General features: G+C 55.0%; 1 protein-coding gene across 12 annotated transcripts in view; it reads left to right on the top strand.

The window, feature by feature from the left end:
- The window catches only part of Greb1 (growth regulating estrogen receptor binding 1), a 121,945-nt gene that overhangs the window by 58,681 nt on the left and 36,704 nt on the right, over positions 1–26,560 (top strand). For 10 of the 12 annotated variants that reach the window (XM_021727783.3, XM_078029653.1, XM_078029654.1 and 7 more), the window contains exons 3-13: positions 4,322–4,441; positions 6,358–6,534; positions 13,620–13,802; positions 15,083–15,226; positions 16,993–17,121; positions 20,303–20,416; positions 20,806–20,949; positions 23,036–23,221; positions 24,194–24,544; positions 25,626–25,754; positions 26,414–26,542. In XM_021727783.3, the coding sequence (XP_021583458.2) occupies positions 4,322–4,441; positions 6,358–6,534; positions 13,620–13,802; positions 15,083–15,226; positions 16,993–17,121; positions 20,303–20,416; positions 20,806–20,949; positions 23,036–23,221; positions 24,194–24,544; positions 25,626–25,754; positions 26,414–26,542 (1,806 nt within the window). Of the gene's footprint in view, positions 1–4,045; positions 4,154–4,321; positions 4,442–6,357; positions 6,535–8,775; positions 8,882–13,619; positions 13,803–15,082; positions 15,227–16,992; positions 17,122–20,302; positions 20,417–20,805; positions 20,950–23,035; positions 23,222–24,193; positions 24,545–25,625; positions 25,755–26,413; positions 26,543–26,560 lie in introns of those variants that run through there. The other 2 variants (XM_078029659.1, XM_078029658.1) reach the window with 2 other exon arrangements.

Below are 26,560 nucleotides of genomic sequence, written 5' to 3'. Positions count from 1 at the left end.
GCTGAAGAGAGTCGCACACGAGTTCTTGCTGGGCTAACGCTGAGATACGCTTCAGCTATAAAGTTGCAGGAATGAAATGGTTGATTGGATTGATAGGGGAAAGGGAGAGGGCTGTGCTGGACGGTTCTGAAATGGTGCGCTTATTCCCTTATTGGAGGGTTTGACAGTTCTGCTTTGATAAGCAGGGAATTTTAGCATGCAGTGGCCCTCTGCTACATGTATGTTTTTTTTTTTTTCTCTTCGTGTTGTGTCTTTGCCAAACAATCCAGATAGTTTCTCCTTGTTACTGCAGGCTCAAGAGCCCTCTACAAACTTTCAAAAGCCAAGAAGAGACCCTTACAAATTTATTATGTGCCAAGAATAAATAAATACATATCTTTAGGCCTGGGTGACTCTAGGGTTTGCTTAGCTATCCGGGAAACAAAATGGTTGTGTTTCTGTAGTGGCACATTTTCACGTGAGCAGCAACCCCGCAGCAACCCCAGCGTGAGACGCCTCCTAGGCGGGGGTGGGGGGGCGGTGGGGGGGCCGTGGATGAAAGCAGCAGTGAATCAACTGACTGAAGCAGAAAGCCTGCAGTGTGCCAGGGCTTGTGCTGGGTGGGACTTGGTGTGTGAGTGTGAGTTTGTGTTGGGTGAGAGAGAGACGGGTGGGCATGGGGACAGTCGCTGTGGAGGTTGCACTAAAGAAGGAGACGTCAGGTGCTCACCTTGAGGGGCCTATTGCAGGCCTTGGGTGACATCACATAGCTGCCTCTCGGGTCACTGTGTGAAACGTGCTCAGTAAATTAACCTTGCAAATGGCACAGCTGAGGACCTAAAATGGCATGGCTAAGGACCTCAAAGAGCTGGATCTGGGGCTAGGGAAAACCTTGGACTCACAGTTCCAAACTATGAATTACAAAAACCATAAGATCTTTGTTATTCACGCAGAATCACATTCATCTGGCATGTCCTGAACTCTTACTCTGATGTCGTGGAGAAGTCTCTAGAGACCATCCTACACGCCTTGTTTTTGGCCAGCCCAAAGACCTTTGTGAATACGTATCCCGCGCTCATCCTTAACCACCTGTAGTAGTGCAAAGCTTTGTTGCTGATGTTAAATTAGTAATAGCAATAGCGATCCTAATCGGTGCATTTGGATCTAGAATGCATTTGCCTCCTGAAGTATTGAGTCCCATGACCTGGGAAGAAGGAGGATGGGTTCACCGGACATTTAGAAGGAGTGCCCCAGCTCTGAAATGAAAAGGGGACAGCCCTTGGGGGTCCCTGCCGGCTGTTGTTCAGGGATTTCTCCGTCTCCAGACCCTCTGTTTCTGTTCAGCATGTGGCACTTTTCAGGGACAGCTTCTCCTTCTCCTTGCAGTGCTGGGCATGGACCCCAGGGCCTTGCACAGGCTGGGCAAGTCTCTGTCACTGAGCCCCAGCCCCCAGGGACAGCCTTGAGGCTCACTTGGAGATTGGGGCTCAGCCTCCACGTTGGCATGCACCCCCCCACCTCCCTGTGCTCTCCCCTGTCAGAAGCAGAGCCTTGCTTGTTGTTCTTCCAGTGCAGGAGTCGATGAGGGGTTGGCGGTGGGGGAGACTCTTCAGCTGAATGTCATTTAGCTTCTGCAAGGTCAACCTTGGCACCAACGGGGGACGGGGCCACACGCCTTGTCTTGTTTTGTCTGTCTGTCTCTCCGTCAGGGTCGCTTATCTTATTGCTGGCCTTCCTCAGACAATAGCATTAGAGATGATTTTTATGACCCGGGTGCTGGTGTTCTAAACACCCCTGGGATCGGCTGACATTTATCTGTTTGTGAGGGCGATTTAGCAGGGGCCTTATTACTTCGAATTAGGGTTCCTACCCACCACCTCTGTCTAGGGGAAAACCCTTTTTAGACATTATCTACTTTTTATAAAGAAACACTAGCAAAAGAGACACCACCAGGCACTATGGGATAAGTATTTATAAGTTAAACGGGATGCAGGTGAGCCCCGCAGTCCCTCCCACGTGAAATGCCGTGGGGTTTCTTCTCCCAGGAAGAACGGAATTGAGTGCAGACATTCCAGAGAATTAGCCGCCTGCTCCGTGGAGTCCGGGCGCCATGGGGCACTTGGGTCCCTGTGTTTTATTATCGCCATCCTAAGCCCTCAACCCTGTTGGTTTTGTCTGAAACCACTTTAGAGCTCATCCTGCCAGGAGCCTTCAGTAAACATGTCAGGTTTAGTTAGTCTGCTGAGCCGGTGGCTCCTCACCCTGTGGCTGCCAGAGGGTCCCATCAAAGGCCCTGGAATGTCTGAGGGAGAGACCTTTGACCTATAATCCTGCTTTCTCACTGACGGGATTTGGAGCTGTTTCTTTGACCCTCTTAAGACCCTCCTCTCATTCTTCCTGAGTCTGAATTCTTGCTCTCAGCCTAGCAGCCATTCCTGCGGGCGGGCGGGCGGCGCCCTCGATGTTGTTTCAGGGGAGCTGGATTAAGGCCCCCAGGATCTTCCTCCACTTCCACTCTGATGGTCAGGGGGCTCTGCCAGCTCCAAGTCGCTGGAGAGCTGGCTCAGAGACAGCGTCACATCGCAGGCCGATCCTGTGCCACCAGGTCCATGCAGGGCCTGAGCCTGGGTCTGGATCTCTATCTGCATCTCTTGCTCTTCCAGGGCTACCCCTTGTACAGACCCCCTCCACCTGTGTCTCTGGGCCGGGAAGGACCCAGGCACCAGGAATTCTTGCTGCATTTGCTACTGAGACCTTCCCAAGTCACAACTTTCATCTGCATAAAACGTTTGGCTGCCTCTGCCTCTTGGTGCCACTGTGAGGTTATATTCCCAGACTCTGTTGTGGCCAAATCATGTCTGGACCCTTCTGTGCCGTTCTGTAGGCCACCACAACTCAAAGTATCCCTAAGTTTCATCTGGTAACCACCTCATTTTAAAGATGCAGGATCTGATGCGTAGAGAGGTTAAGTAACTGTCCTGTGGCCACACAGGCCACAGCAACCCAAGTACTGAGACTCAAGTTCATAGGTTCCCAGTCTAATTGCTTTCTACACATGATTTCATTTATTAGCCTAAAACCGCTGGATGGATAGAGGGTCTAGAGCCAAGTAAGGGGAGACATGGTCACAAAGAAATAGCATAAAAGAGAGTCAGAGAAACAAAAGGAGAAGAAACCGTATCCTAGTTTGGAATATTTAAAGGTTCATAATGACCCTCTTCCATGAAGAAATCTGTCTGCTGTCTATTCATGGCATTGAAAAATAGGCATGCTGAGAGAGTTTTTTACCCAAAATGTTTCAATGAAAAGAAGTTGGAAGGGTAAACTTCAAAGGCTTAACAGTTAGTTGGCTGGTGAGGAGCGACAACATGCTCGGGGAGCGGCAGCCCTTTCCTGAGTCTGCGTCTGCGCCAGGCTTTTCTCTGGGCGTCTGTAGTGCAGAGGGGAGTGAGCTCTGCCAGGCAGTGGTGACATTTCCATCACCAGTTCTGGGCTCTGCTGCATTCCCCCTGAAATACTATTTCATGTAAAGAGTAGAGTCTCCTAAAGCCACCGCATGCCTGGTCTTGTTCTAGAATGTTCTGGAATGCCTCTTTTCCTGCATAGGCATGTGACAAGTTTGGGTGTGTTTGCATTTCTCACGCGGTACATGAGCATTCATCCCGTGGTGATAAATAAGCTGCCCCTTCATGCCAGGTTAAGGGAGCTCACACTACTTATGTTTCCAGAGTCTAAATAAGCAGTGCGGTTTAGCAGCAAGAACACTAGCTTAGGTATCAGACACCATGGGAACACTCGGGCTGTGCTGCTTAGCTGTTAAACAGCAGTGGGCTGATCATCGGATGCCCCGAGCCTCAGTTTCCTCACTTGTAAGAAGGTCTGCATGTTCCTTCACAGTTCCTCCCACACAAGTGTTTTTGGAATGCTTACCATGTATAGCCTCTGGGCTCAGTCCTCACCAAGCAATTGCTTTCATATGAAAGCCAAGCACGTGTGCAGACGTGTGCAGCTGTGTCAGGTGGAAGAGGAGTGAACCTGAACTTTAAGCCCCAGGCCAGGATCCGAGCCTTGTGTCTGCAGCCTGACCGTGGGTGGGGTTTCCCGTCCCTAGAAGCTTGGCTTTTCCTTCTGGTGAAGGCTCACCTGGCCCGGCTCTGAGTGTTAGTAAGGACTGGTGAGTTCTGAGGCCACCAGGATTGTTGAGTGCAGTAGGTGACACGTGGCACTCCTCGGATTAGTCCCCCAGGTCCTGTAGTGATGTGATCCCGAGGCTCCGGGGCGATGAAAGGCCCCGCAGGAAGCAGCTGCCTCACACAACTTGGCCCTTCTTTCCCATGTGCAGGTGGCAGCCACGTGGACAATGAGGAAGAAGAGGAAGAGGGGGAAGGAGGACCAGACCCCAACGGTCCCCCCAATCCCTACCAGCTGCCCCCCGCACCTGAAGGCTGCTGCACCACGGATGGTAAGGCTCTGCCTCCCCTGGACAGCACCCTGTCCACTGCCCAGAGCCTGGAGCTGGGCTGTACCAGGCCACAGGAGTCTCTTTGGCTACCCTGTGCCCCTGTGAGCCGTGCCTGGTCAGCCCGGGCTGCAGGACAGTGAGTCGGCTCACAGCCCCTCAGCCCAGCCTCTCCAGACAGCCTCCACCTGGAGAATGGCTGGGATCTCAGTAATCCATATTTCTGAGTTGTTTTTTCAAAGACTAGAATACATTGCCTGCTCAGGCCTGCGTGTCCAGCATACTTAACTCAGAACTGTTTAGTAGGAATCATTTTCCATGTCTGTGAGGACGTCACTGTTGAATAAGTAGACAAATGTTACCCTAGGAATTCCTAAGGTGAAATCAGCAGGGGTATTCCCATCTTGCTGCTGCAGATCTGAGGCCAGGAGATGCTGGGTGGGGTGGCATCTAGGCCCGGGGTAAAGGCTTACACTCTGCATTCGGACAGGCTTGCTACCCTCTTCTGGCTCTGCCACTCACTGTTGGACAACTTCTCTGTGACTGCATTCATCTCTACTGTCACTGTGTCAGCAAAGGGGAGTCAGTGATTACTTAATCGGCAAATGAACTATTATTGAGCCCTTGCTGTGGGAATTCAGACATAAGATCTAAGAGCTCGCTGCCGATCAGCACCACTGAGCTGATGCTGCATTGGGGGCAAGCTGCCCTGCGTGGGGGCAGAGGAAAGGTTCTGAATGCAGGTAGCGAGTCTTGGGGGGCTCCCTGGAGGAGGCAGTCCTTTATCTGGGCTTCGGAAGATTAGTAGGAGTTAGCCAGGAGATAGGGTGAAATGAAACAGAGTGTGCAGAGCTTACAGGAAGTGCCGACCATTTAGCCTGAGGGGTGGTGGGGTTGGGCTTGGAGAAGTGATCAGACCTGGTTGTGGCGGCCCCATGTAGCCCACTGGGAGCCTGGACTTGACCCGGAGCAAGGTCACCGCCAGCAGGGGCAGGCCTGGTCTCCCTCTGCAGAGCGACTCTGGGAGAGGAGAGGTCAGGATGGTGGCTGTCCATGAGTTAGGACATTGTCCTCTGGGTGACAGGAGAGGGTGATGGGCCCTCCAGGGGTCACAGGAGAGGTCTTCACAGAGTCAACTCACTGAGTCCTGTGCCACCATGGCCACCTTCCGCGTGGAGGAGGGAAGCTCCCCGGCTTGGGCACAGCCTGCTCCTCTCCAGCAGGAGACCACCTTGGCGGGAAGCCCGGAGCCCTTTGAACTGCTGCATGGTCTGTGGGAAGGCCGCAGGCTCTGGGTCCTCCTGTCGGGGGTGGTGATGGCAGCAGGAGGTTGGCCGGGGTCCCTATCCAGAGCAAGGCCCTGGAGGGCCAGGGCCAGATCAACCCCAGCTGCTTCCTCTTCTTTATTTTTGGTTCACCTAGTTTTGGAGATTCAGTTTTGAATAGGAAATAGACTTTAAGGTTCTGAAACAAAGGTTCCAAAGAGACAGAGGACAGTCTCTCCATGGCCCTGAGCCCTCTCTGTGTCCAGGCTCGGGGTTCCCTCCAACAGGAGCTGGGGAGCCCAGATCCCACTTCCTCCCAGGCCTGGCCACCCCTCACCCCGTCAAGGGCAGCAGGCAAGACTGTCCATTGCTCTCAACTGCTTATGACTTCGTCTCGTCTCCGTCTTACTTTGTCCTTATTTGCTTGAATTTCTTCCTGTTGAGCTTCACCTGCATTACATGGTGACATCTGATAGACAGTGAATTCCACCAGCGTCAGGAATAGGCACGGTCATCGTGTTGTCCTCAGAGCTGATGAATTGGGAATTCTAGCCTAGAGGGGAGGGCCGTTCCTGAGAAGACCCGCGGGGACCCCGGCTTTGCTCCTGGTTCTGGGGTGTCCTGGGCAGTGTGTGAGCTCATCCACCCTCCCAGGGTTCTGCCAGGCCGGGAAGGACCTGCGCCTCGTCTCCATGTCCAGCGAGCCCGTCGACGTCCCCGCAGGCTTCCTGCTGGTGGGGGCCAAGTCCCCCAGCCTGCCGGACCATCTCCTGGTGTGTGCGGTTGACAAGCGGTTCTTGCCGGACGACAACGGCCACAACGCTCTGCTTGGTGAGTTCCTCTCTGCGCCTGTGTGTGGCTCTGGCGGTGTGGGGTGGGTCAGGGACCAAGAAGGCCTTGGCTGGTGGCCGCCGTGGTGGTGGGGGACTGTCTTGGATGTCAGATGACTCTGATGATGCTTTTTGGGAGGTGATTTCTTTGTGGCCGGGATAAAAGTAGGATTTACTTAAAAATGTGACAACCTCCCTATGGGAAGGCCACCATTAAAAAAATTTTATTTTTTCTATTTGTTCTTTTTAGTCATACGTGACAGTAGAATGTATTTTGACGTCGCGTCCATACACGGAATCTAACCTCCCCTTCTGGGGTTGTATGTATTCTTATATGAACCCGGGAGAGTTAGGTCCGATTCATTCCACTGTCTTTAGGGCCACCATTTAGTATCGAGTTTATCACATGTTTGTCCTTCCAGTGCCCCTTGTCAGCAGTGGTCACGACCCTGTCCTTGACACTTTCAGAAACCAGCCGACAGGAGTTGGGAGACCGAAGCGGAGCTCAGGTTCTTGCCTTCAGGAGGCAGGTGTCTTGATTAGCTGCTGTCCCTCCATCGGTCCTCAGCCTTGGAAGTGGCCTTTATTGTCCCAGTTTTGTAGAACCTGGCCCCGTTCACTCACTTGCCCAGGGCACGTGGGGAAAGGAGACAAAGCCAGCCCCAAACTCACGCTTTCCTGGCTCCAGGTCCGGCCCTTACCTGCCCCTCGCCCAGGCTTGGTGGGGCAGCTGTCGTCTGGGGCTTCAATCTTTGGGATACTCCCTGGCCCGCTGAGCTCCTGTCTGACCTCAGTGTGGAGCTGAGGCGAGGCCTCCCCACACCTGGCTTCTGCTTGTCCATGGATGTCACTGTGCTCTCGCTGTGTGCCAGGTCCCCTCTGCTTCCTCCCTGATCCGAGGTTTGGGCTGAGACCTAGAGATCTGGGTTCTAGTCCTGAGTCTGACCACAGGTGGCCTCTGGGCCTTGTGTCCTTGTCCACGAGAGGGTGGGGGGTTTTCACATGTGTTCCTAGAGGGCCTTTGCCCCGCGTCCTTGCCCCGCGTCCTTGGGTCTGGCCCTTCACCTGGCCGGAGTCTCCCTTGGAGGAGAGCGGAGCGTGGAAGGCTTGGTGAGGACCTATCTTCAGGTGGAGCCGCAGAGCGGTCTTCATGGTAGAAGTGAGTTTGAGCGTGGAACTTATGGGCCTCACAACTTCTCCCTTGTTTCCCACACGTATCAGCCTTTGAAACCTCTGGTTTTACGTTTGATGTGGCCCCAATGGCTGGGGAGGTCACCGTGTTTCTGAGGTGTTTACTGAGCCTGCTGTGTGGGGAGCTGTGCGAGGAGTGAAGGATGGAGAGGGAGAAGCAGGGATCACCTGGGCAGCACTCAGGAGGCAGCACCACCTGGGGACGGTGGTAGTGACAAGAGAGCTCAAGTTTCAGCCGGCCATCCTTAGCAGTTCTTTACACCAGGAATAACCTCAGGAAAGTCGCTCTACCCAAGAAGCTGATTGAACTCGGGCTGAATTGGCTTCCCGAGGTGGCGGGGTGCACACGTGCCGGGGAGATGGCGCCCCACCCCACCTTGGCGTTTGATGTGCTTGCGGCTGGGGATCTGTCTGCATTCCACCTCTTTGTGCTTGAGAGGATTGCCAGGGTAGTAAACCCAGGAGGTTCTGCCTCTGGAGCCGGAGGCGGGGTCTCCTGGCTCCTCCAGGGGTGGGCGAGTGCCCAGGAAGTGGATCTTTGTTAATTGCCTGCAAAAAGCCACGCAGGAGGGTCGCAAGGCTGGTGGTAATAACCCACGCTTTCCCTCTTTGGAAACCGCAGGGCTCTCAGCTTGCACACTTCCTACTGTTAGGTTCCTGCAGTTAACCCCAAGGCTGCAAGGGGAGGGGGTCCCCAAGCCCTCAGGGCTGGTTCAGTGCTTTTTAGTGACCTATAAAACGGAGGCCGCGGTGGGACATCTAGAGGAAGCTATTGTGTCAGGAGTGTCTTGCTTTAGTGACTTTGAGTCCACCGAGGATTTTATCTGAATGCTGAAAGGTAAAATCCAGGGTGTCTTCCAGGTTTTTTCTAGTCATTCACCTAAATTAGCCGATAGCTTAGAGGTAAGAGAAGAAAACGTGTCTTGCTAGAATCTTCATTTCATACACAGAAGGAAATGAATTCTTTGTTCAGTTAATAGGTAAGTAATTAAGCAAGTATTTATTGAATTTTTAACCTCAGATTCAGGGCTGGCCTTTCTCCTCTGCCTAGGGCCACGTGGGACCCCGCCCTTCTCTTCTGAACTCCCAGAGTTGGGGGAGACTCAGGCAAATGGAGAACCAGCTCCGAGGTCCAGGACAAACGAACAGGTCACCAGGTCTTAGAGCCTGTCTTTGTGTGGGGTCTCATAGAGGGCTGTAGTACTGTTGAAGGTCATGGGGGTGTTGAAGGTCATACATAAGCTGGTGATGGGAAACGTGTTTCAGAGGAGGTTGGGTTTGAGCTGGGTCCTGAGAAATGAACGGCATTTTGCTTTTAGAGAATAATAGCAGCTAAATGCTAATTGCAGCTAGTGTTTATCCAGGATTTATCCTGGTTAGAAACTGTTCCAAGTAGGTTAACATAACAAGTGAGGTGGCTCCTTCAAATCTAGGGTTAATATGAAGCAGCGAAGGCTCAGACAGGTTGACTGACAGGCTTAGGGTCACCCAGGCTGTAACTGGCAGATCCTGAACTTGAATCCCTCCATCTGGTCCTAGCGCTCACATCCTAGGGGATGCAGGCTATCTGGGTCAGAGGGAACCATGTTATGAAGAACTTGGCATACTGGAGAGACGGCTAGAGCTCCCCGTGCCCAGAGCGTGGCTCACGGGTAGAGGCTGGAGCTGGAGCTGGGGGTTTTAGTTGGGTTCTGCTTGGAAACGGTGATTTGAAGGAAGTCTGTTCAAATTGCAGCAGTGGAGAGAGGAGTGGGTCAGCAAAATGTGCCCTTTCCCTGCAACAGTGACCCGTGCTGTGTGATTCACAACTCTGCCTCCTCCTCCCTCCAGGGTGACTTTAAAGTAAATCCCAGACATTGTATCATTTCATCTGTAAATAATTCAGTGTGTTATCTATCTCTAAAAGACAGGGGTTTTGTTAGAGATTCAGTGCCACTATCATATAATTTTTTTTTTGTGTGTGTGTGTGGTGCTAGGGTTTGAACCCAAGGCATATCAAAACATTTAACAGCATTCTTTAATATTGACAAATACCTGGTGTGTTCTAATTTAATCTTACACCTTTTTTTAAATTTTTTTTTAAATTAAGACCCAAACAAGGTTCTCTTAAAGCATATGGTTGATTGGTTTCTTCAATCTTAATCTACAGGTCCTTCTTCCTTGTGTTCGCCTTTTGGTTTATACTTTTAAGAAACAATGGAGGTGTAAAATAAGGCGGTCGCTAGGTTTTAATTTTTGCATTTGCTGTCCTCTTGGCTCTCATCCACATACATGATTTTGATCAAAAGAGAAAGCTAGGCAGGGGGCCGAGTCTGGAGCTGTTGAGGATCTGAGATAGCTGTAGTGGCTCCTCTGGGGCCTCTGGGTTTTGTCCCCCTCCATCCCAGCTGGGCTCCTGTCTCATCTGGAATCCGACTGGTTGCGTGTGCTTTCCTGGCCAAGGGGCGTTGCTCCACTTGGTTGGGATTTGGTCAACATAATCAAGGCACGAGCTCTGGGCAATTTTTCCCCTCACTTGTTAAGCCATCTTTACCTCCACAAACAGGATGGTGGTAGAGATGGTGGAAATCCAAAAATTAAAAACTAAAAAGGACAAATTGCCCGAATCCCACCTCCTGAAAGGAAGCATCTTTTTTTTTTGGCCAGTTGTCTTCTCCACTCACCACCCTGGTGGGGACTTAGGTAAATCTGAGGAGCTGCTGATTACAGTGCAGACAGGTGCTGGGTGCTGCTTCTCCACTCCACCTGTTGCGGGGACCAGGACAGTGCTGGATTTGTCCTGTTCATTTTCAGGGACCTGGAGGGTGGCCGTTGAGCTTTCCGGGCAGAGTGTGTGCCACCTGGAACCGTTCATTCCTTGGAAGCAGCGCAGGAGCCCTGTTGAGGTCCAGTTCAGATCCTGCTGGCCAGCATGTCCTCCTGGAGTCCCTCCTGAATCTCTCAGGGCCCTTTCCTCTTCCTCCCCACAGCCCATCATGCTAGAAAAACAAGTGTTAGATTAGCAGGGACATGCTTTCTCTCCTGGAGCCTCAGCTTCTCCAGCTCAAGTAGGGACGGTGACGCGGGCTCTACCTGACCGCTGCTGGAGGACAGGCTGGCCCAGGTGGGAGGAGCTGCTGTTGTCACTGCCCTGGTCAGGAGTCCTTCAGTTGTGTCTGTCTCTTCCTCCTGACACTCAGGGGCCATGAGTGTTAATCTGTGTTTTCCCCAGAGCACCTGGTTTAAGTCCAAGTAATTTTCTTCCAATGAGTGCTCCTGACATTTCTGTAATCAAAAAGATCTGCCATGTATGTATCATTTCACGGAGGCTGGATGAGCTGGCCCAGTGGCCATCCACCCTGCAGTAACTGCCAAGGTCAAGGCCGTTCTGAGCACCCACACTGCCAGGAAAGCACAGGTGAGGCAGCACTCCTGGGGGGCTGTGTCTGTCACTCATGACTCACGTGGTGGCTGTCCTGGAGGCCTCCTGAGGCTGATTCAAGAAGGAAATGGCAGGTGTCAGTGGGCCATAAGCTGTGAGCTTGGAGACCTCCCACCAAGTTCAAAGGAAGCCACCTGTGGATAGCTGGTTCTGGACGGAAGTCCTGAGCTATTAGTACTAGCCTTAAAGCCAGAGAGACCAAGCCACATCCCCCTTATCTCATGTGCTTCCAGGGGGTCTCCTGAGCCCAGCTGCGCTCTCCTGCCTAATACAGCTTAGTCCTAGAGAGAGCTCTGGGACTTCTAGACCTCTAGACCTCTAAACGCCCGGACGCCCGAGCTTGCACTTGACACTTGAAGTGCTCTTTCCACATGAATTCTTGGGGGAGGTGGCTTAGCAGAGTGGTAGTCCCGGCCCAGCACTTCCTGTCTGTACCTGTGGGCTCCTCTCTGAGCCTTGAGTCCCTCATCTATGAAGTGGAGACACTGCCATGAACTGCAGTGTAGGGGGCTTCCTGAGGGTCTGAAGAGAAGGTGTATAATGTAAAGGGCTTAGTGCAGCGGGGTGAACCGTTGTCGTGTAGCATTCAGATGAGGAAATTAAATCTCAGAGATGATCATTAACTTGCCCAGAGCCACAGGCCTCAAGTCAAAAATTGAACCCAGGCCCCTCCGACTTCCAATTTGTGCAAGGTCCACTGTGAGAGAGGGAGCAGAGGCCCGGGAGCAGCACTGCGTTCTGTGTCCTGTCCTACGCCTGCTGGCTTTGGGATGTGCCTGTTAGACAGACACAGGAGGACCCCACGGTGCGGTGCGGCTGGGGAGTACCAGGAGATCTGTTTGCAGAGCCCCCTGGGGTGCAGAACTTGGCAGGAACAGTCCCTCTATCTGGAGGTCGGCCCCCAGCAGGAACCTCCAGCTCTTGGGTTCTCCAGTTTTGCGTGGGGTTTGCTTTCTGTACTGACTGGCCACGGGGGTCACTTCACCTGAGCGTCCTGTGTGCTGAAGAGGAGTGGCTCTCTGCACATCAGTTCCCTGTCCCATAAAAAACAAGTAAATATGGAATACAGTGGTTCAATGTCCTGGTGCCTTGTCTGTTTGTGCTGGTGCTGGGGGATGGGATGGTGGAGGGTGGGTTGCCTGGAGCTGGCCTGTGGCCAGGCTGAGAAATTTGTCCTCATGCCTAAGGCCTTTTGGGGAACTTTACATTAACTTAGAACAGGCAGACCAGACTCTGATGGGAATGTCTTATTGGCTGTGGAGTTGTTTTAACCTTCACTCCCTGGGAGCACTGGGACCTAGCCCAAGGCCCAGGGAGACTAAGGGCAGAGCCGTGCAGAGACACACGCATCTGCTGTCTAAGATGTTCTGTGACCTTTGTAGACGTGTCAGCCAGATAACAGGACAGAACAAACCTGCCTCCGCTTCAGGGTCTCCCCTAGCGGAGGACCTTGGCCTCATAGAAACCAGACGTCTCAGTGGGCAGAGCCAGGCCCTGTGGTAGTTCAAGGAGGAACAGGTCAGAGAGGAGCCTCCCACTGACCAGCACTTTCATGAATGCAGTTCCAGGAGCCTTCAGAGTTCGTGAAGGTCTTTTCACACTCGCGCCCTGGACACTCACCATTCACATGAGGAGGTTCCCGTCATCACACTGCCCAGAGGCCTGACCAGAGTGTCAGAGCCCAAGGGAATCTCCGTCACCTCCCGGAAAGGCCTGTCCAGCCAGGCAGGAGGATGCTGACCCCACAGATGGCCACCTTCCTGTGGAGTGCCTTCATTTGATGGCGGGAATCCCAGGGTCCCCCCTGTGCATTGTGGGGCTCTCTGATTCTTTTCGGCAACTCGTTGGCTCAGCTCCAGTCCAGGATGGGTGCTAGGACCCAGGAGGTCTCCACTGTATCCAGGCTCAGTTGGCTAATTGCTTGGAGATTCTGTACCTGGCCAGTGCCAAGGGAGTGAAGCTGGTACTCACTCCAGTTGAGTGGGACTGTTCTTCTTCTTCAGAGTTTGCTCCACAGATAGGTTTCATATATGCCCTTCAGCGAGGCATGGTGGCTCATGTCTACATTGCCAGTGACTTGGGAGGCTGGGGCAGGAGGCTTGCAAGTTTGAGGCCAGCCTGGCAACTTACTGAGACCCTGTCTCAAAATAAAAACAAAGAACTGGAGATGTAGCTCAGTTGTAGAGTGCCCCCGTAACTAAAACACACACACACACACACACACACACACACACACACACTCTTCCAAGCTTGCCAGGCCCATGTCCCCACTCCCGGGCTAGGTCTTCTCACCCTTCCATTTGAGTCATGGCCGCCTTGGCCCCTGGGCTGGTCTGACATGGTCGGCCTTTGCCTCTTGGCATTCTCTGGCTGGTGGTACAGATGTGAATATTCTGGTTTTGATGAACCAGGTGTCATTTGAAGAGTATATTAGAGGTAAGTGGGAGGCTCACGGCTCATTCCCCCCCCCCCAGGTTTCTCTGGGAACTGCGTGGGCTGTGGAAAGAAGGGCTTCTGCTACTTCACGGACTTCTCCAATCACATAAACCTGAAGCTGACCACCCAGCCCAAGAAGCAGAAGCACCTGAAGTACTACCTGGTCCGCAATGCCCAGGGGACGCTGACCAAGGGACCTTTGATCTGCTGGAAGGGCTCAGGTGAGGAGTTTGGCTCTGGAGGGGGTGCTGGGTGCTGGGAGTCCCCACTGGGCCACGGTGCCTGTCGGTGTGAAGGGCTGCCATCGGGTGACACCTTTGCACCGCAGGTGTCTACTGTAGTGACAGACTAAGTGCAAAGGGACATTTACAAGTGACAAAGGGCCACTCTGTTCTGTGCTCTCTGTGGCAAGTGTCTGGGGCAGTGGCTCTCCACCGGGGTGATTTTGGTCCCAGGTGATGTTTGACAGCACCTGCAGACATTTCTGATTGTGACTGGAGGTGCTCCTGGCTCCCGGGGCGGGGAGTGACCAGGGTGCTGCTGGACCTCCTGCGGTGCTTAGGACAGGATGCTGAGGCTGGGGAACCCCAATCGAGAGCAAGCTTGGCTTGATCAGCGCCACCCCGATACACCCCAAAGACCAGCTATTGTTGCTGGACCCCAGGACCCGATGGCCCAGCTTCCTGAAGCTTCATGAGAGGGCTCCACTGTGGCCCTCTTGGCCTCCCCTGCACCCCTAGTGTCCAGTCAGCTTTGAGGGGGAGAGCAGAGGGGCTGGGTGTGCTGAGGCCTGCCCTGGGTGGACAGGTGTGTCCTGGGACGGTCAGGAGAGCTGTCCTTTTGTCCCTCACTGGTTCCTTGCTTCTGGTCTTCTGCAGTCTCCCTGGCAGGTTCTGCGAGCAGCAGGAAGAGGCTTTTCGAGTGGGCATCTCTGGGCGCCCCTCCCCCCCCACTCTCTCTTCCCGTCTTCTTAATTTATTTGATGACTATTTCTTGAGCTCCTACCATGTGCCAGGCAGCTTCCTGGCCCTGTGGACGAAGCCCATCTCCTCTTTGTGAGCCCAGCCCACCGTCTCTGGCTGCTTGCTGCGACGTGATACACGTTACATTTGTTGCTGGGAGTAGCCCTTCCAGCAGGGGACGGCTGGGAAACGGAGGGACTCCCTGATCACTCCTCTACCTTTGAGTAATGGTTCCTCTTGGGCCTTTGGGCAGGGATCAGATGGGACGGTTGACTTCTCTGCCTGTCCCACCTGTGTGCTGTTGCGCCCACTCCTGACTGTCCGAGTCGTCCCTTGGGGTGGACCATGGTGGAGGACCGTCCTCTGCCACACCCTCTCACCCCAGCTCTGCACTGAAGCGAAGGCCAGCCTCGTGCTGTGGCATCTCTTATGGATGTCTGCACATCCCACTCTCCTGGTTGACACATTCCAGTCTAGGAAATGGCTTCCTAACTGTTGGGAAAGAGCGGGCTGGTTTCACGCGGGCTTCTTGTTCCCAGAGTTCAGAAGCCGGCAGAGCTCCGCTGGGACTTGCTCCAGCTCTCTCTTCCCGCCGCTGGACAGCTCGGGGCCTCTGGCTGCCTTCCCCAGCGAGTCCGTTCCTGGGACGAACCCCGGCGTCCTGATGGGAGCCCAACAGGCAGGTGAGGCGGTGGAGGAGTGCCCCAGGTGCCAAGACCCCAGGCCTCGAGTGTCTCCTCGAGCCTGTTCACTGTGGAGTCCACCATCTGCAAAATAAATGGAGGGTGGGCTCCCATGGGGTCTCCCCCCCACCGTGTCATGTGTCATTTTGATTGGTAGTCTGTAATTTCTGCCCTTTGATGTGTAATGTGATCCCTCGGTGGTGGGGTCAGGTCCCTCTGCACCCCCGATGCACGATGCGCGCAGCCCAGGACTCAGCACATGACAGGTACCAAGTCAGCGGCGGAGCTGCCTCTCTGGGAGGGGCAGAGGAGCCCAGGTGGCTGCCACTCACCGTGTGCTGGTTGCGCTCCAATCTGCGTGCGTCTCATCCAACCCTGGCAAGCGCCCCGTGAGCAGCTCAGTGACTGGGAAACCGAGGCTCCTGGGCACTTGCCTGGGACCTCACAGGCGGAGGCAGCTGAGACTCGACAGCAGCCATTTCTATTTCCTGTGTTTGGCCCTTGGCCACCCTCCACAGACCTTCGAAACAGGATGGCTGTTATCCAGAGACCCGCCTTCTCAAGGGCGCTGGAAGGTCACTGGTTGTCTTCCTGGGCAGGGAAGTGCCCTTCTGCTGAGGCACTGGGCCTAGTCCACAGGGCAGCTGCTGAGGGCCTTGCTGCCCCCCTGTGCCCGTGTGCCCAACCCCTCTGTACCTGGACTGAGGAGTGTTTCTGCATCTGAGCACCTGGGCACACCTTCTAGCCTGCCTCCTTCTGCTGAATGACTTGCAGTAGCTCACTGAAGCCCTTGGGTCCTCTGTTTCCTCATCTGTAATGTTGGGGACACCCTTCCTGTCTAGTTTGCAGGGTGATTAGGAGAACTGAGGTCACAGTGAGAGTGGGCATGCCCAGTGCCCGCTTCGTGCCAGGCTCTCTTCCACCTGCTTCACAGCCACTCACTCAGGTCCTCTGCAGGGAGTGCCGTGGGCTGCTGCTGTCACCACCCTGGCTCATGGAGAGCACCTTGGAGTAGGGCAGGTTGAGTAAGTGGCCCAGGTCTCCCAGCCGGTGAGGGACAGCCTGAGTTCAGCTCCAGGCCGCCTGGCTTCAGAACCCTGCTGTTAGCCCCTGGCTGGCAGCTGTGCCCACAGGAAAGACTCAGCGCTGCTCCTGGCTCCAGAGCCTTCCAGAGCGTTCTGGAGACTTGTTCAACTCGACAGTGCAGTCAGGCAGGCGCGGGAGGCCTGAACCCATGGTGGTCCCCAGAACTGTCCCAAGACATGGGGAGCCCAGGACCCACAGCAGATCAGACCCGGGAGGCTGCAAACCCAGCCACCTTTCTCCAGGGGAGGAAAGGAAGGTGGAAGGAGGCGGAGCTGTCAGGAGAGGCCCTGGAGTCTGGGGGCCACTGGCCACTCATGTTCCCTTGGTCTCCTTTCACCTGGCCGGTGTCCGCTTCTCACCAGCAGGAGTGTGCCTGCGTGTGTGCAGGTGCTCCTGTCCTGTCCACGAGGCAGGCTCGCCCTGTCAGGAATCCCCACCCCTAGGGCTAGGGATGCGCTGGGTGTGGAGCTCCCCTGCAGGAGCGAGGCCTGGGCTCCCTCCCCCGCACCACCCACGCGCAAAATAAAAAGGAATGAAGGATAACAATTAAAATTCTGACCTCCTGGTGGGGCTGGCCGGTACCAAGGCAGTTCACAAAAGTGGAAGAAAACCATTTCCTGCTTGTGTGGCCCACAGCACATCCTGGGGACTGACCCTTCTCCCTCCTTTCTCTGCTCCAGGACCAGCCCCCGACCACCCCTCGCTGACCTCAGCCTCGGGCCCAGCTGTCTTCAACGGCAAAGATTCCCCCAAGCACCAGCAGCTGGCGAAGAGCAGCCTGTCAGCCGCGCCTCGGCCCTCGGCCCTAGGTAGTGCTCGTCCCGGGCTCCAGGGTCCAGGACAGCGGGGACAAAGGAGACTCACAGCTGAGGCTGCTGAGCCTCCCGGAGTCCCGTGTTGCTTGGAGGAGCATCAGGCCAGGTTGGCGGTGCCTCCTGTATCCGGGGTCTGTGCCGGGCCCTGGAGCTGTGTGAGAGTCACACATGGGGGACGTCGGGTGTGCCGAGGAGCAGTGAGACCCTCATGGCGACAGTGACCGACCCCTCTCTTGGACCACACATCGAGGGCTGTGGAATTTTGGAGAAATGGGGGCAGTGGTGTTGACAGAGGTTCTGGATCTGAATTTAAACCCAGCTCTGTGGCCTGCTCGTCAGAAGATGGGGACCCCAGGAGGGTCAGCTGGGGGAGCTGCTGTGACCCCTCACACGCCTGCAGCTCCCTGGGGTACCGGCTGCCATCCATGCCAGTGTGTCACAGAGGCTGTCACTGCCACCACCCAGAGTGGAGGAGGTGACAGCTGAGCAGATGGCGCTGGAGGAAGGAGGCTGAGGTGGAGGTGGGCGAGAGGAGGCAGCCAAGGGCCGAGCAGCCCGGAGGAGGGTCTTGGGGCCCGTGCTCTCCTCAAGTGCTTATCCAGAGCCACCACCTCACAAGCCCGTCCCCTCTGTCCTTCCTCCTTCATGCACACAGCTAAGGGCAGGTGAGGATCTCAGGCATCCAGGTGGAAAGGCCTTAGGAAGCCTCCAGCCCCACCCTGACTGAGGAGGAGACCGAGGTCCAGAGAGGCAGGCCTGGGCTGGAATCCATGGCCACTGTGGCGGGGAGGACACCCCTGATGTGATCTTGTGGATTTCCTCGCCTTCCCTGAGGGCACAGATGTATTTTCTGAGTTGAGTCTGGGGCTCCTGTCCTGACCAGGGCATCTGTTCCAGAGCCTGAAACGCAGGAGGAGCCTCCGCCTGGCTCCCGCCCTCATCCTGGGACTGTTCTCCTCTGGGTGCTGAATTCAGGGTGGCCAAGGCCCCGGAGGTGGCTCCGTCCTGCAGCTGAGATCTGTGGGTGCCCATCCTCCACCCCACACAGGGGGACCAGGGCCTCCCTGTGCCTGGCACCCTGTGCCCTTGGCTTTGGGAAGCCAGCCGGGAGAGTTGCCTTCTTGGCTAGAATGAGGAACTTTCCAGGGCCGTACTCCATGGAGGGGTGTGGGAAACGTAGATCCCCAAATCCCTATGGGCCTAAGCCCTTCTGGAACCTGTCCACAGCCAGACTGTTGACCCCATTTCCCGCGATGGCAGCCCTCCTGCCCACACCCTGCACTTGGCTGCTGCCTCTCCTCCGTCCTCCCTGCAGGAGGCTCCCTTCTGGGGCTGCAGGCCTACCCTCCCCCAGTCAGCTGTGGATGTGGGCCAGTGGCTCTCCAGGACCAGAGGTTCCTAAGAGCTGAGTGATTATCCTACGCCATTTCCAGAGATGGGCTGGGCGGGTGCCCAATGTCCTGCAAGGAGCGTCTTGCAGTAAGAGTTGCCTCCCTCAGATGCCAGATAAGGGCCCTTTCTTCAGAGATGGTGTAAGAAATAGTTGGCCCATGCCGTAGCAGTGGTCACTCCGGGTGATGTTTTGAAAGGGCTTATGGGCTTAGAGTCAGCTTGGAGTCATTTAGGGCTAAGCTTCCCAAGGTGGGGGAGTTCTCAGGTCTTCCACTCCAGGGCTCAGTCCAGGCCCCTTGGGCAGCGCTGAGGACCTGGCCACTAGGTGGGTGGGAGCCCTTTCACTGTGTCTAGGATGGATGTGGGGAGGTGGGAATGACGATGGCGGCCCTGCCTTAGGCGGGGTGATGAAGGAGCCCACTGGTCTTAAAGCTCTTTGTAAGCAAAGTACTTCATGTTTTAAACTTTTATTTTTAGTTGTAGATGGACACATTACCTTTATTTTATTCAGTTAGTATTTGAATGTGGTGCTGGGGATGGAACCCAGTGCCCTACACACGCTCGGCAAGCGCTCTACCACTGAGCCCCGGCCCCAGCGCTGCTTTTAACTTTTTACTCAGTTTGTTTTATTATGTTTTGATCAGTCTAAAGAAGAGGTAGAAATATTTTGGGGTTACTCCCAAGAGACTCTGAAGCAGTCATTCTCAAATTACAGTGGGCTTCAGAGTACCTGGGAGGCGGCCCAGGGGCCCTCTCTTACTGTCACTTCCACTGCTGTAACCCACAGAGAGGCTCGGGAGGGGCAGTTCTAAGGAACCTCGCGGGGCCAGTGTGACTCCTTCTCAGGTGAAACTGAGAATCAGGCTCCCAGGTGGCTCATCTCCACCCTGGCTGCAGGTTAGACTCTGCGGGGAGTTCCTGGTCAGGATGCCTGGGCTCCCTGTCCTGAACTGGGGGAAAGAGAGTTTGCAAAGCTCTCAGGTGAGTTTAATGGGTGTTTAGGACTGATTGAGACAAGGAGCTCTGAATGTAGGGGACATTTTGTCAGATTGTTCAAGAAACTCTGGCAACCCAATCTGGATATTTTGAATCCTTCACATACATAGCTTGAGTCATGAACATGCTGTTACCTGGAGTGGGCAGGAATGACTCATGAGCTGCAGTGGGTCCAGCTTCCCTCCTGGATTTTTTCCCATCTGAAATTAGTTTTCTAGGCTCCCTGCCTGGGGTGGGGGGTTGGGTAGGTATTGGTCATCGGTGGATCAATACTGCCCTCGAGTGGTGATAGTGCGGTGGTGCATTGAATGCTGCAGTTGGTTGCTGGTCTACAAACATCCAACTCTTCAAAAATATGTTGCAATCTATATAACGGATTATATATAATCTGTTATATATAATGATGAGGATGGTGGTGGCTGCCATTTATTGAGCCCCAATCTTCTTCTAGGTATACAAAGAACATTGCCTATATTCTCTTTAGTCCTGATTGAATCACTTTTCAGAGTAGGTTTTATTATCCTGTTTTAATGATGAAAGAGTTGAGGTCAGAGATAAAGCTTAAACACATGCGCAACTTTAGTGTGGAACATTTATAAAAAATGAAAGAATGTTGCCTTTCACCTAGATGCTTCCCTAGATACTTAGAATCTATTTTAAAACTGTGATTGTCTTTCTCCAAAGTTCCTCCACCAAAACACTAAACAAATGTTCTCCAAATCAGAAGACAGTTGTATTGAGGCTCATTTCTGGTGACAGCCTAATCCATGCTCTGAATATTGTCTAGGTATCTTGCCAAACTCCGGGCCCCCAAAAAAACGCCACAAAGGGTGGTCTCCAGAATCTCCATCAGCTACAGATGGCGGCTACTCTCAGAGTAGCGGGAACAGAGCTAAGTATGGTAGGTGACCTGCCTTGCCAAAGCCCAGCTCTTGGGCACCCATGGTGGTGTTGCTCCTGTGGTGTGTACGTGCCCACTGTGTGGCCTTGGGGAGCAGGTTCCCGGGAGACACATGTTGGCACGGCAAAGGATTTCTTACTCATGTGTCAGCCGTTTAACCAGACCCAGGGTCCTGGAGAGCAGTCCCTGATCCCAGGGAGGTGTGAAAGGTGGCTTCTGTGCCACTCACTGGATGTGGAAGAGGAGGGGACCGGGTCATTTGGAGGGGGAGGGTGGTGCTGATGTGGGTATGGGTCAGTGGGCAGTTTTGTTCGCCGGCCTGACGTGGGGCTGGTTGGGTATGCCACCTCATCTGATGCATCTTCCTTACCCTCTTGGCGTATTCCTAGAGGGTGCAGGTGTGTCCTGTGTGCCTCAGGCTGGCTTGGTGGGACCAGCCTCAGTCTCCTTTCCCGTGGTGGCCTCTGGAGAACCAGTGTCGGTCCCTGACAACTTGCTGAAGATATGCAAGGCCAAGCCGGTGATATTTAAAGGCAAGTACAGCCGCGCACCCAGCTGTGGAGGTGGGAGGCTGGAAGAAGCCACCAGAGTCAGGCAAAAGTGTGACCTGATTCCACACGTGTCCTCCAGAGACAAGCCTAACAGGGCCATGAAGGAAGGAAGCAGCCAGCTCCCAGGCTCCCCGATCCCATGCCAGGGATTCCAGAGCTCGGCGGCTTTCCACAGCCGGCCCAAGCCCAGGGTCTCACCCAGGACAGCCCTATGGCCGCTTGTTCCTGTGTCCTTCCCCAGCTCAGCTCCCCGGAGGCCCCATGGTGCCGAGTACCAGGGACCGGGAGAGGGACAGATGTGTCCCTTGCTTCAGGGAGCGCTGGTCTGTGGCTGGTCCCGCCCCCCAGAGCCATTGTTTTTTTTTTTTTTTTTTTGAGTACGCAACTGACTCTGACTGGGCAAGGACAGCCCTGGGCACCACTGTACAGATCTGATCTGTTTCACACCGAGGCTGGCGTGTACTGCAGGAAGTAGATTTTTGACTTCCTCAAGGAAACCCCTTTCCAGTGAAGTCCAAGACCTTGAAATGGGAAACTGTGTGAGGATTTAGGGGGTCTCATTTGCTGATGGTGCCCCAAGGGCAGTGTGCTGCATGTAGTTGAGCATGCGCGCGCACACACACACACACACACACACACATACACACACGTGCGCGCGCATGCAGGGCCTTGGGTACATTTGGTTTACTAACAAAAGGCTCTTCTTCTTTTTTTTTTTTCCCCTAAAACAAAGAAATATCCACCCCTCCAAAAAAACCACCCCAAAACCAAGAACAAAAAAAGGACATGAAATGGAGGAAGTGGGGTGCAAATCTGGGCTGAGGACTGGGCAGGAGGCAGGGCCTGTGGTCAGGGTGCTTCCCCGGGCCCCGCTGGCTCACTGGCCGGCGTCGGCTGATGTGTGTGTGCAGTTGGCGCTGAGAACACGGTGCTAGGTGAGGCTGGGGGCTCAGAGGTGTGGGCAGAGCTTCCCCCACCTGAGCCAGCAGCCCCAGAGAGGGGATCCCTGTGACACTTAAGGGTCTCGGAGTGCGGCCTCTTTTTCCTCTCCTACGCTCTTCCCTCCACCGCCTCTGTGTAAGCTGCGGCCCTCCCTGGGAAGCGCTTGCTCCTGGACTCCTGACTCCACCAGCTTCAAGGCCCAGCGGGCTCCCACGGCAGCTCTTCTGAGCCTCTTTTGGGACAAATGTCACATCCTTTTATGGTAGCTCTTTACCTGGTCTCTAATAAGCCACCAGGTGAGCATGGTGACCCACCTATGTCCCCTGTCCAGTGACCCAGCACCACCCAGGGGCTCATCAGAGCTGTGCATTGGAGGTCCACCCCCTGAGAACCAGGCCCAGATTCTGAAACAGAAACCTGGTGGGGCTTGGCACGCGTTGCTCAGGGACGTGACGTGTGACTCTGGAGCCTGGCACAAGACCTGTGACTAGGACCCGGTGGGATTCAATAACTGTCAAGACCACACCCATTTACGTTTGGTTCCACCCCACGAGCACCCATGTCTCCACCCCACTTTATAGATGGGGAGACCCAGGCTTAGAGAGGTGAGCTGCACACACAGGGTCACGACACCCGTGATGGTGAAGAGGGGCTTGGACCCTGCTGGGCAGTTCTGCCCCTGAGAGTTGACATCAGAATGACGTTAGCCGAAGCCTTGGTCAAGGGCTGTCAGTTTCCCGGGACAGTGACATGTTCTCCTAACTCAGCTGGCCAGAGAGGCCCTGGGTGCCAGGAAGGCAAGGACGGGAAAGCAGCACCCACCAGAGACCCAGCAGGGCAGCACGTGAGGTGCCCCAAGGTCACTGCTGAGGAGTGACGTCGTGGTCACTGCTGCTGGCTCTGGGGGAGCTGCTCCTCTCTGTGCTTGGACTAAGTGAACAGGCGAGTGGTTGGTCATCGGAGGTCATGACTGTCGTCCTAGGTTCCAGGAGGGCAGAGCGGGATGGAAAGGGGCACTTGGGAGACCCGGGGCAGCTCCCCAGTCCACCTCGCTCGGTGACCGCGCGTGAGTGGAGCCATAGCTCGCGTGAGGCTGGTTGCCAGGTGGCTGCTGTCTCTTTCCTAGGCCACGGGAACTTCCCTTACCTCTGCGGGAACCTGAGCGATGTGGTGGTCAGCCCCCTGTTGTACACCTGCTACCAGAATTCCCAGTCCATCTCCAGGGCGTACGAACAGTGCGGAGCCTCTAGCATCCAGCCCATCTCGGAGGAGATGCAGCTTCTGCTCACTGTCTACTACCTCGTCCAGCTGGGTGAGCGCCCTCTGCCATCGACTCACCACTCAGGGGCGACTGCTAGGGGGGAGCTGTGGGTCTCAGCCATTCACCTGCTGTTCTAGGCACAGAGGCAGCAGGAGATAAGACACGCGGCCCTAGGGGTGTTCCCATCTAGTGGGAGAGAGAAGGAAGCAGTGGGAATCGGGGAAGGCAGGCGTGTGTGTCCTGGGGCAATTCAGAATCACCAAGAAGGGCCTGAGGGTAGACCTGGACCCCGAGAAGGAGCCTCCTGTGAAGAGCGGTGGAGGGAGCACAGGTGGGGGCCGTGGTAGGAGGAGGACAGGGGAGGACCATAGGCCAGTGGGAGCACAGGTGAGGGCTATGGGAAGAGGAGGACAGGTGAGGGTCATGGGAGGAGGAGGACAGGTGAGGGCCATAGGTGGGGGGAGCACAGGTGCGGGCCATGGGAGGAGGAGGACAGGTAAAGGTCATGGGAGGAGGGAGCACAGGTGCCGGCTGTGGAGGAGGAGGACAGGTGAGGATCATGAGAGGAGGAGGACAGGTGAGGGTCATGGGAGGAGGAGGACAGGTGAGGGTCATGGGAGGAGGAGCACAGGTGAGGGTCATGGGAGGAGGAGGACAGGTGAGGGTCATGGGAGGAGGAGCACAGGTGAGGGTCATGGGAGGAGGAGGACAGGTGAGGGTCATGGGAGGAGGAGCACAGGTGAGGGTCATGGGAGGAGGAGGACAGGTGGGGGTCATAGGTGGGGGGCAGCATAGGTGAGGGCCATGGTAGGCAGGAGCACAGGTGAGGGTCATGAGAGGAGGAGGACAGGTGTGGTTCTAGGCAGGAGGCAGGCTTCACACCCTCCTGTGTTCTCAGCTGTTGTAGCCACTAATCACAGTGACAGCCTCAGTTGTGTTATTCTAAGATGTCCCACACTGGTGTCAGGCTGTCCGTGCCCTACACCTCGCACACCCACTGATGTCCTCCACCTCTTTCCTCAGCGGCAGACCAGGTGCCTTTAATGGAGGACTTGGAGCAGATCTTCCTCCGCTCCTGGCGTGAGTCACACCTGACTGAGATCCGGCAGTACCAGCAGGTGCCTTCCCAGCCCTACCCACCTGCGCCAAGCACCGCAACACCAGTGACCTCTGCGCAGCTGCCCTGGTTGGCTGGCCTGGCCGCCAGCTCCTGCAACGACAGTGTGCACGTCATTGAGTGCGCCTACTCCCTGGCCGAGGGCCTCTCCGAGATGTTCCGCCTGCTCATTGAGGGCAAACTCGCCAAGACCAACTACGTGGTCATCATCTGTGCCTGCCGGAATGCGGCCATCGACTCCTGTATTGCTGTCACTGGTGAGCTGGCCACCTCTTGGCTGGTGGGAAAACCAGCCACCTTGATTTCCCAGGCCCTGTCCTTGGTGGGTCCTTCCCTTTTGCCTTGGGGACCCTGCAGTCTGCCAGGTATCATTTTGGAAGGCAGTCTCGTGCCCCGGCTCAAGGCCCAGAAGATGGGCTTCGCTAAAATTCCATTCCTGCTCTAGATGGTGGTTAGCAGGTCCTGTTTCTTCCCTGGAGAGATTAGGGCCAACTTTGGGGTCCAAATAGATCTGGTTGCAAATCTGGTTCCACTAAGTGCCCAGCACTCTGGCTGACCACTCACACCAAGATTCTGGTCCTGAGTGTCTTCATCAAATGGGGATAAGAACAATGGCCTTTGAGTATTTCTGGGGGTTAATGAGCCAACTTGCTAACTAAGTATAAACATACTCTCTGAAAACCTGCTGTGCACGGCTATCACTCCAGGGGCTGGGGACCCAAGTGCCCTCCTGGAGTAAGGTCCTGGTTGGGAACCTGACACCAAATTCAGGAACCTTTGGTTCCTAGGTTCCCAGATGTCGAGTATTTTCAACCCGAATTTTTGTATCTCTATATGCCTAAAAAATGCACGTTGTTCCTATGTAGTGTCTCAGTTGCCGTTAACATTCTTTGATCCTAAACTCATTTTTTACTAATTCTTCACCTGGATTTAAGCAGCCATTCAGTAATAAACCTGGAGCCTCTGTGTGTGTTCACCTCCCTTTTCTTGTGTCACCTGGCGGCAAGCCTGTGAGACTGAGGCTGCTGTCAGTCACCTGGTACAGATGAGGTCTATGGGTCTGGAAGGGTAGGTGACCAGTCCAAGGTGATGCAGCTGGATGAAGGAGATGGTGGCATTCCAGAGTTTTCTCTAAGCGACCTCAGCCTTTTGGGTCCCTCCTATTATCCCGGTACACTGGGACAGGGTGGTGTATGCCATCCATTCATTTAACCTACAGGAGCACCTGCTTTTTGCCAGGTGTGGTGCTGGACTTGGGGTGGGGGAGAGACACCAAGGCAGGACCCTCTCCTTAAAGGTTCCAAACAGAGGCAGTAGAAGCTGCGGTTTGTTTTCCAGGAAAATACCAAGCCCGGATTCTTTCTGAGAGCCTCCTCAGCCCAGCGGAGTACCAGAGGGAAGTCCACTACGAGCTGGTGACGGGGAAGGTGGACTCCTTGGGGGCCTTTTTTAGCACCCTCTGCCCAGGTAGGCTTGAGAGGCTGGTGCAGAAGGTTTCATTGAAGAGTCAGGAGTAAATGTGGAGGGGGGGTGATGTGTGCCCGCGTCGTCCCTGTGGCCTCCCGAGGCTGAGCACGGTGCGCTGTGGTCCCCGTCTGTGCACTGGTGCTGACCTTCCTTTCCTTTGCCCACTGGGGCTATGGTTTCTGGCTCTTTCTTCCTGCTGGGGCTGTAGGGTTCTCCAGGGGCTGGGAAAGTGCTTACTGTCTTAGTGCTCCTTCCCCCCACCTCGGCCACTCCAAGTCCCAAACTGCCCGAGGCCTCTCCCTGGAAAGCTCTTCCTGTGTGTCTGGTGCTGCTAGCACCTGCCCCCCCACCCCGCCTGGTTCCCCTGTCCCTCTAGGGAGCTTCACACCCTCCCCTCTTCAGGGGGGCCTTGGGACCCTGCCTCTCTAACCTTTAGGGCTCCCTCTCACTCTGCCTGCACCTGCCTTGTCATGGCACAGTGGACATGGTGAGCATACCTGTGTCCTCAATGGGCTGTGGACTCCTTGATAGGACGGCCATGTCTCTGTTCCCATTACCTGGGCCTCAGGAAGGCACCAGGCATACGGCAGCTGGTCCCGGGGTGCTTCCTGAGATCCACGAGAGGGGAGGCCCACTTCTGTTTGTTCTGTCTCCGGCAGAGGGGGACATGGACATTCTACTGGACAAATTCCATCAGGAAAATCAAGGCCATGTTTCTTCCTCGCTCCCTGCCTCCTCTGTCACTCAAGCAGCAGCCCTGGACGTCAGTGGGACACCTGTGTGCACAAGTGAGTGATGGGGGGGCA

The sequence above is a fragment of the Ictidomys tridecemlineatus genome, chromosome 12 (assembly GCF_052094955.1).
Source record: "Ictidomys tridecemlineatus isolate mIctTri1 chromosome 12, mIctTri1.hap1, whole genome shotgun sequence".
NCBI classification, from domain to species: Eukaryota; Metazoa; Chordata; class Mammalia; order Rodentia; family Sciuridae; genus Ictidomys; species Ictidomys tridecemlineatus.
This window is presented reverse-complemented; position numbering and strand designations above follow the sequence as displayed.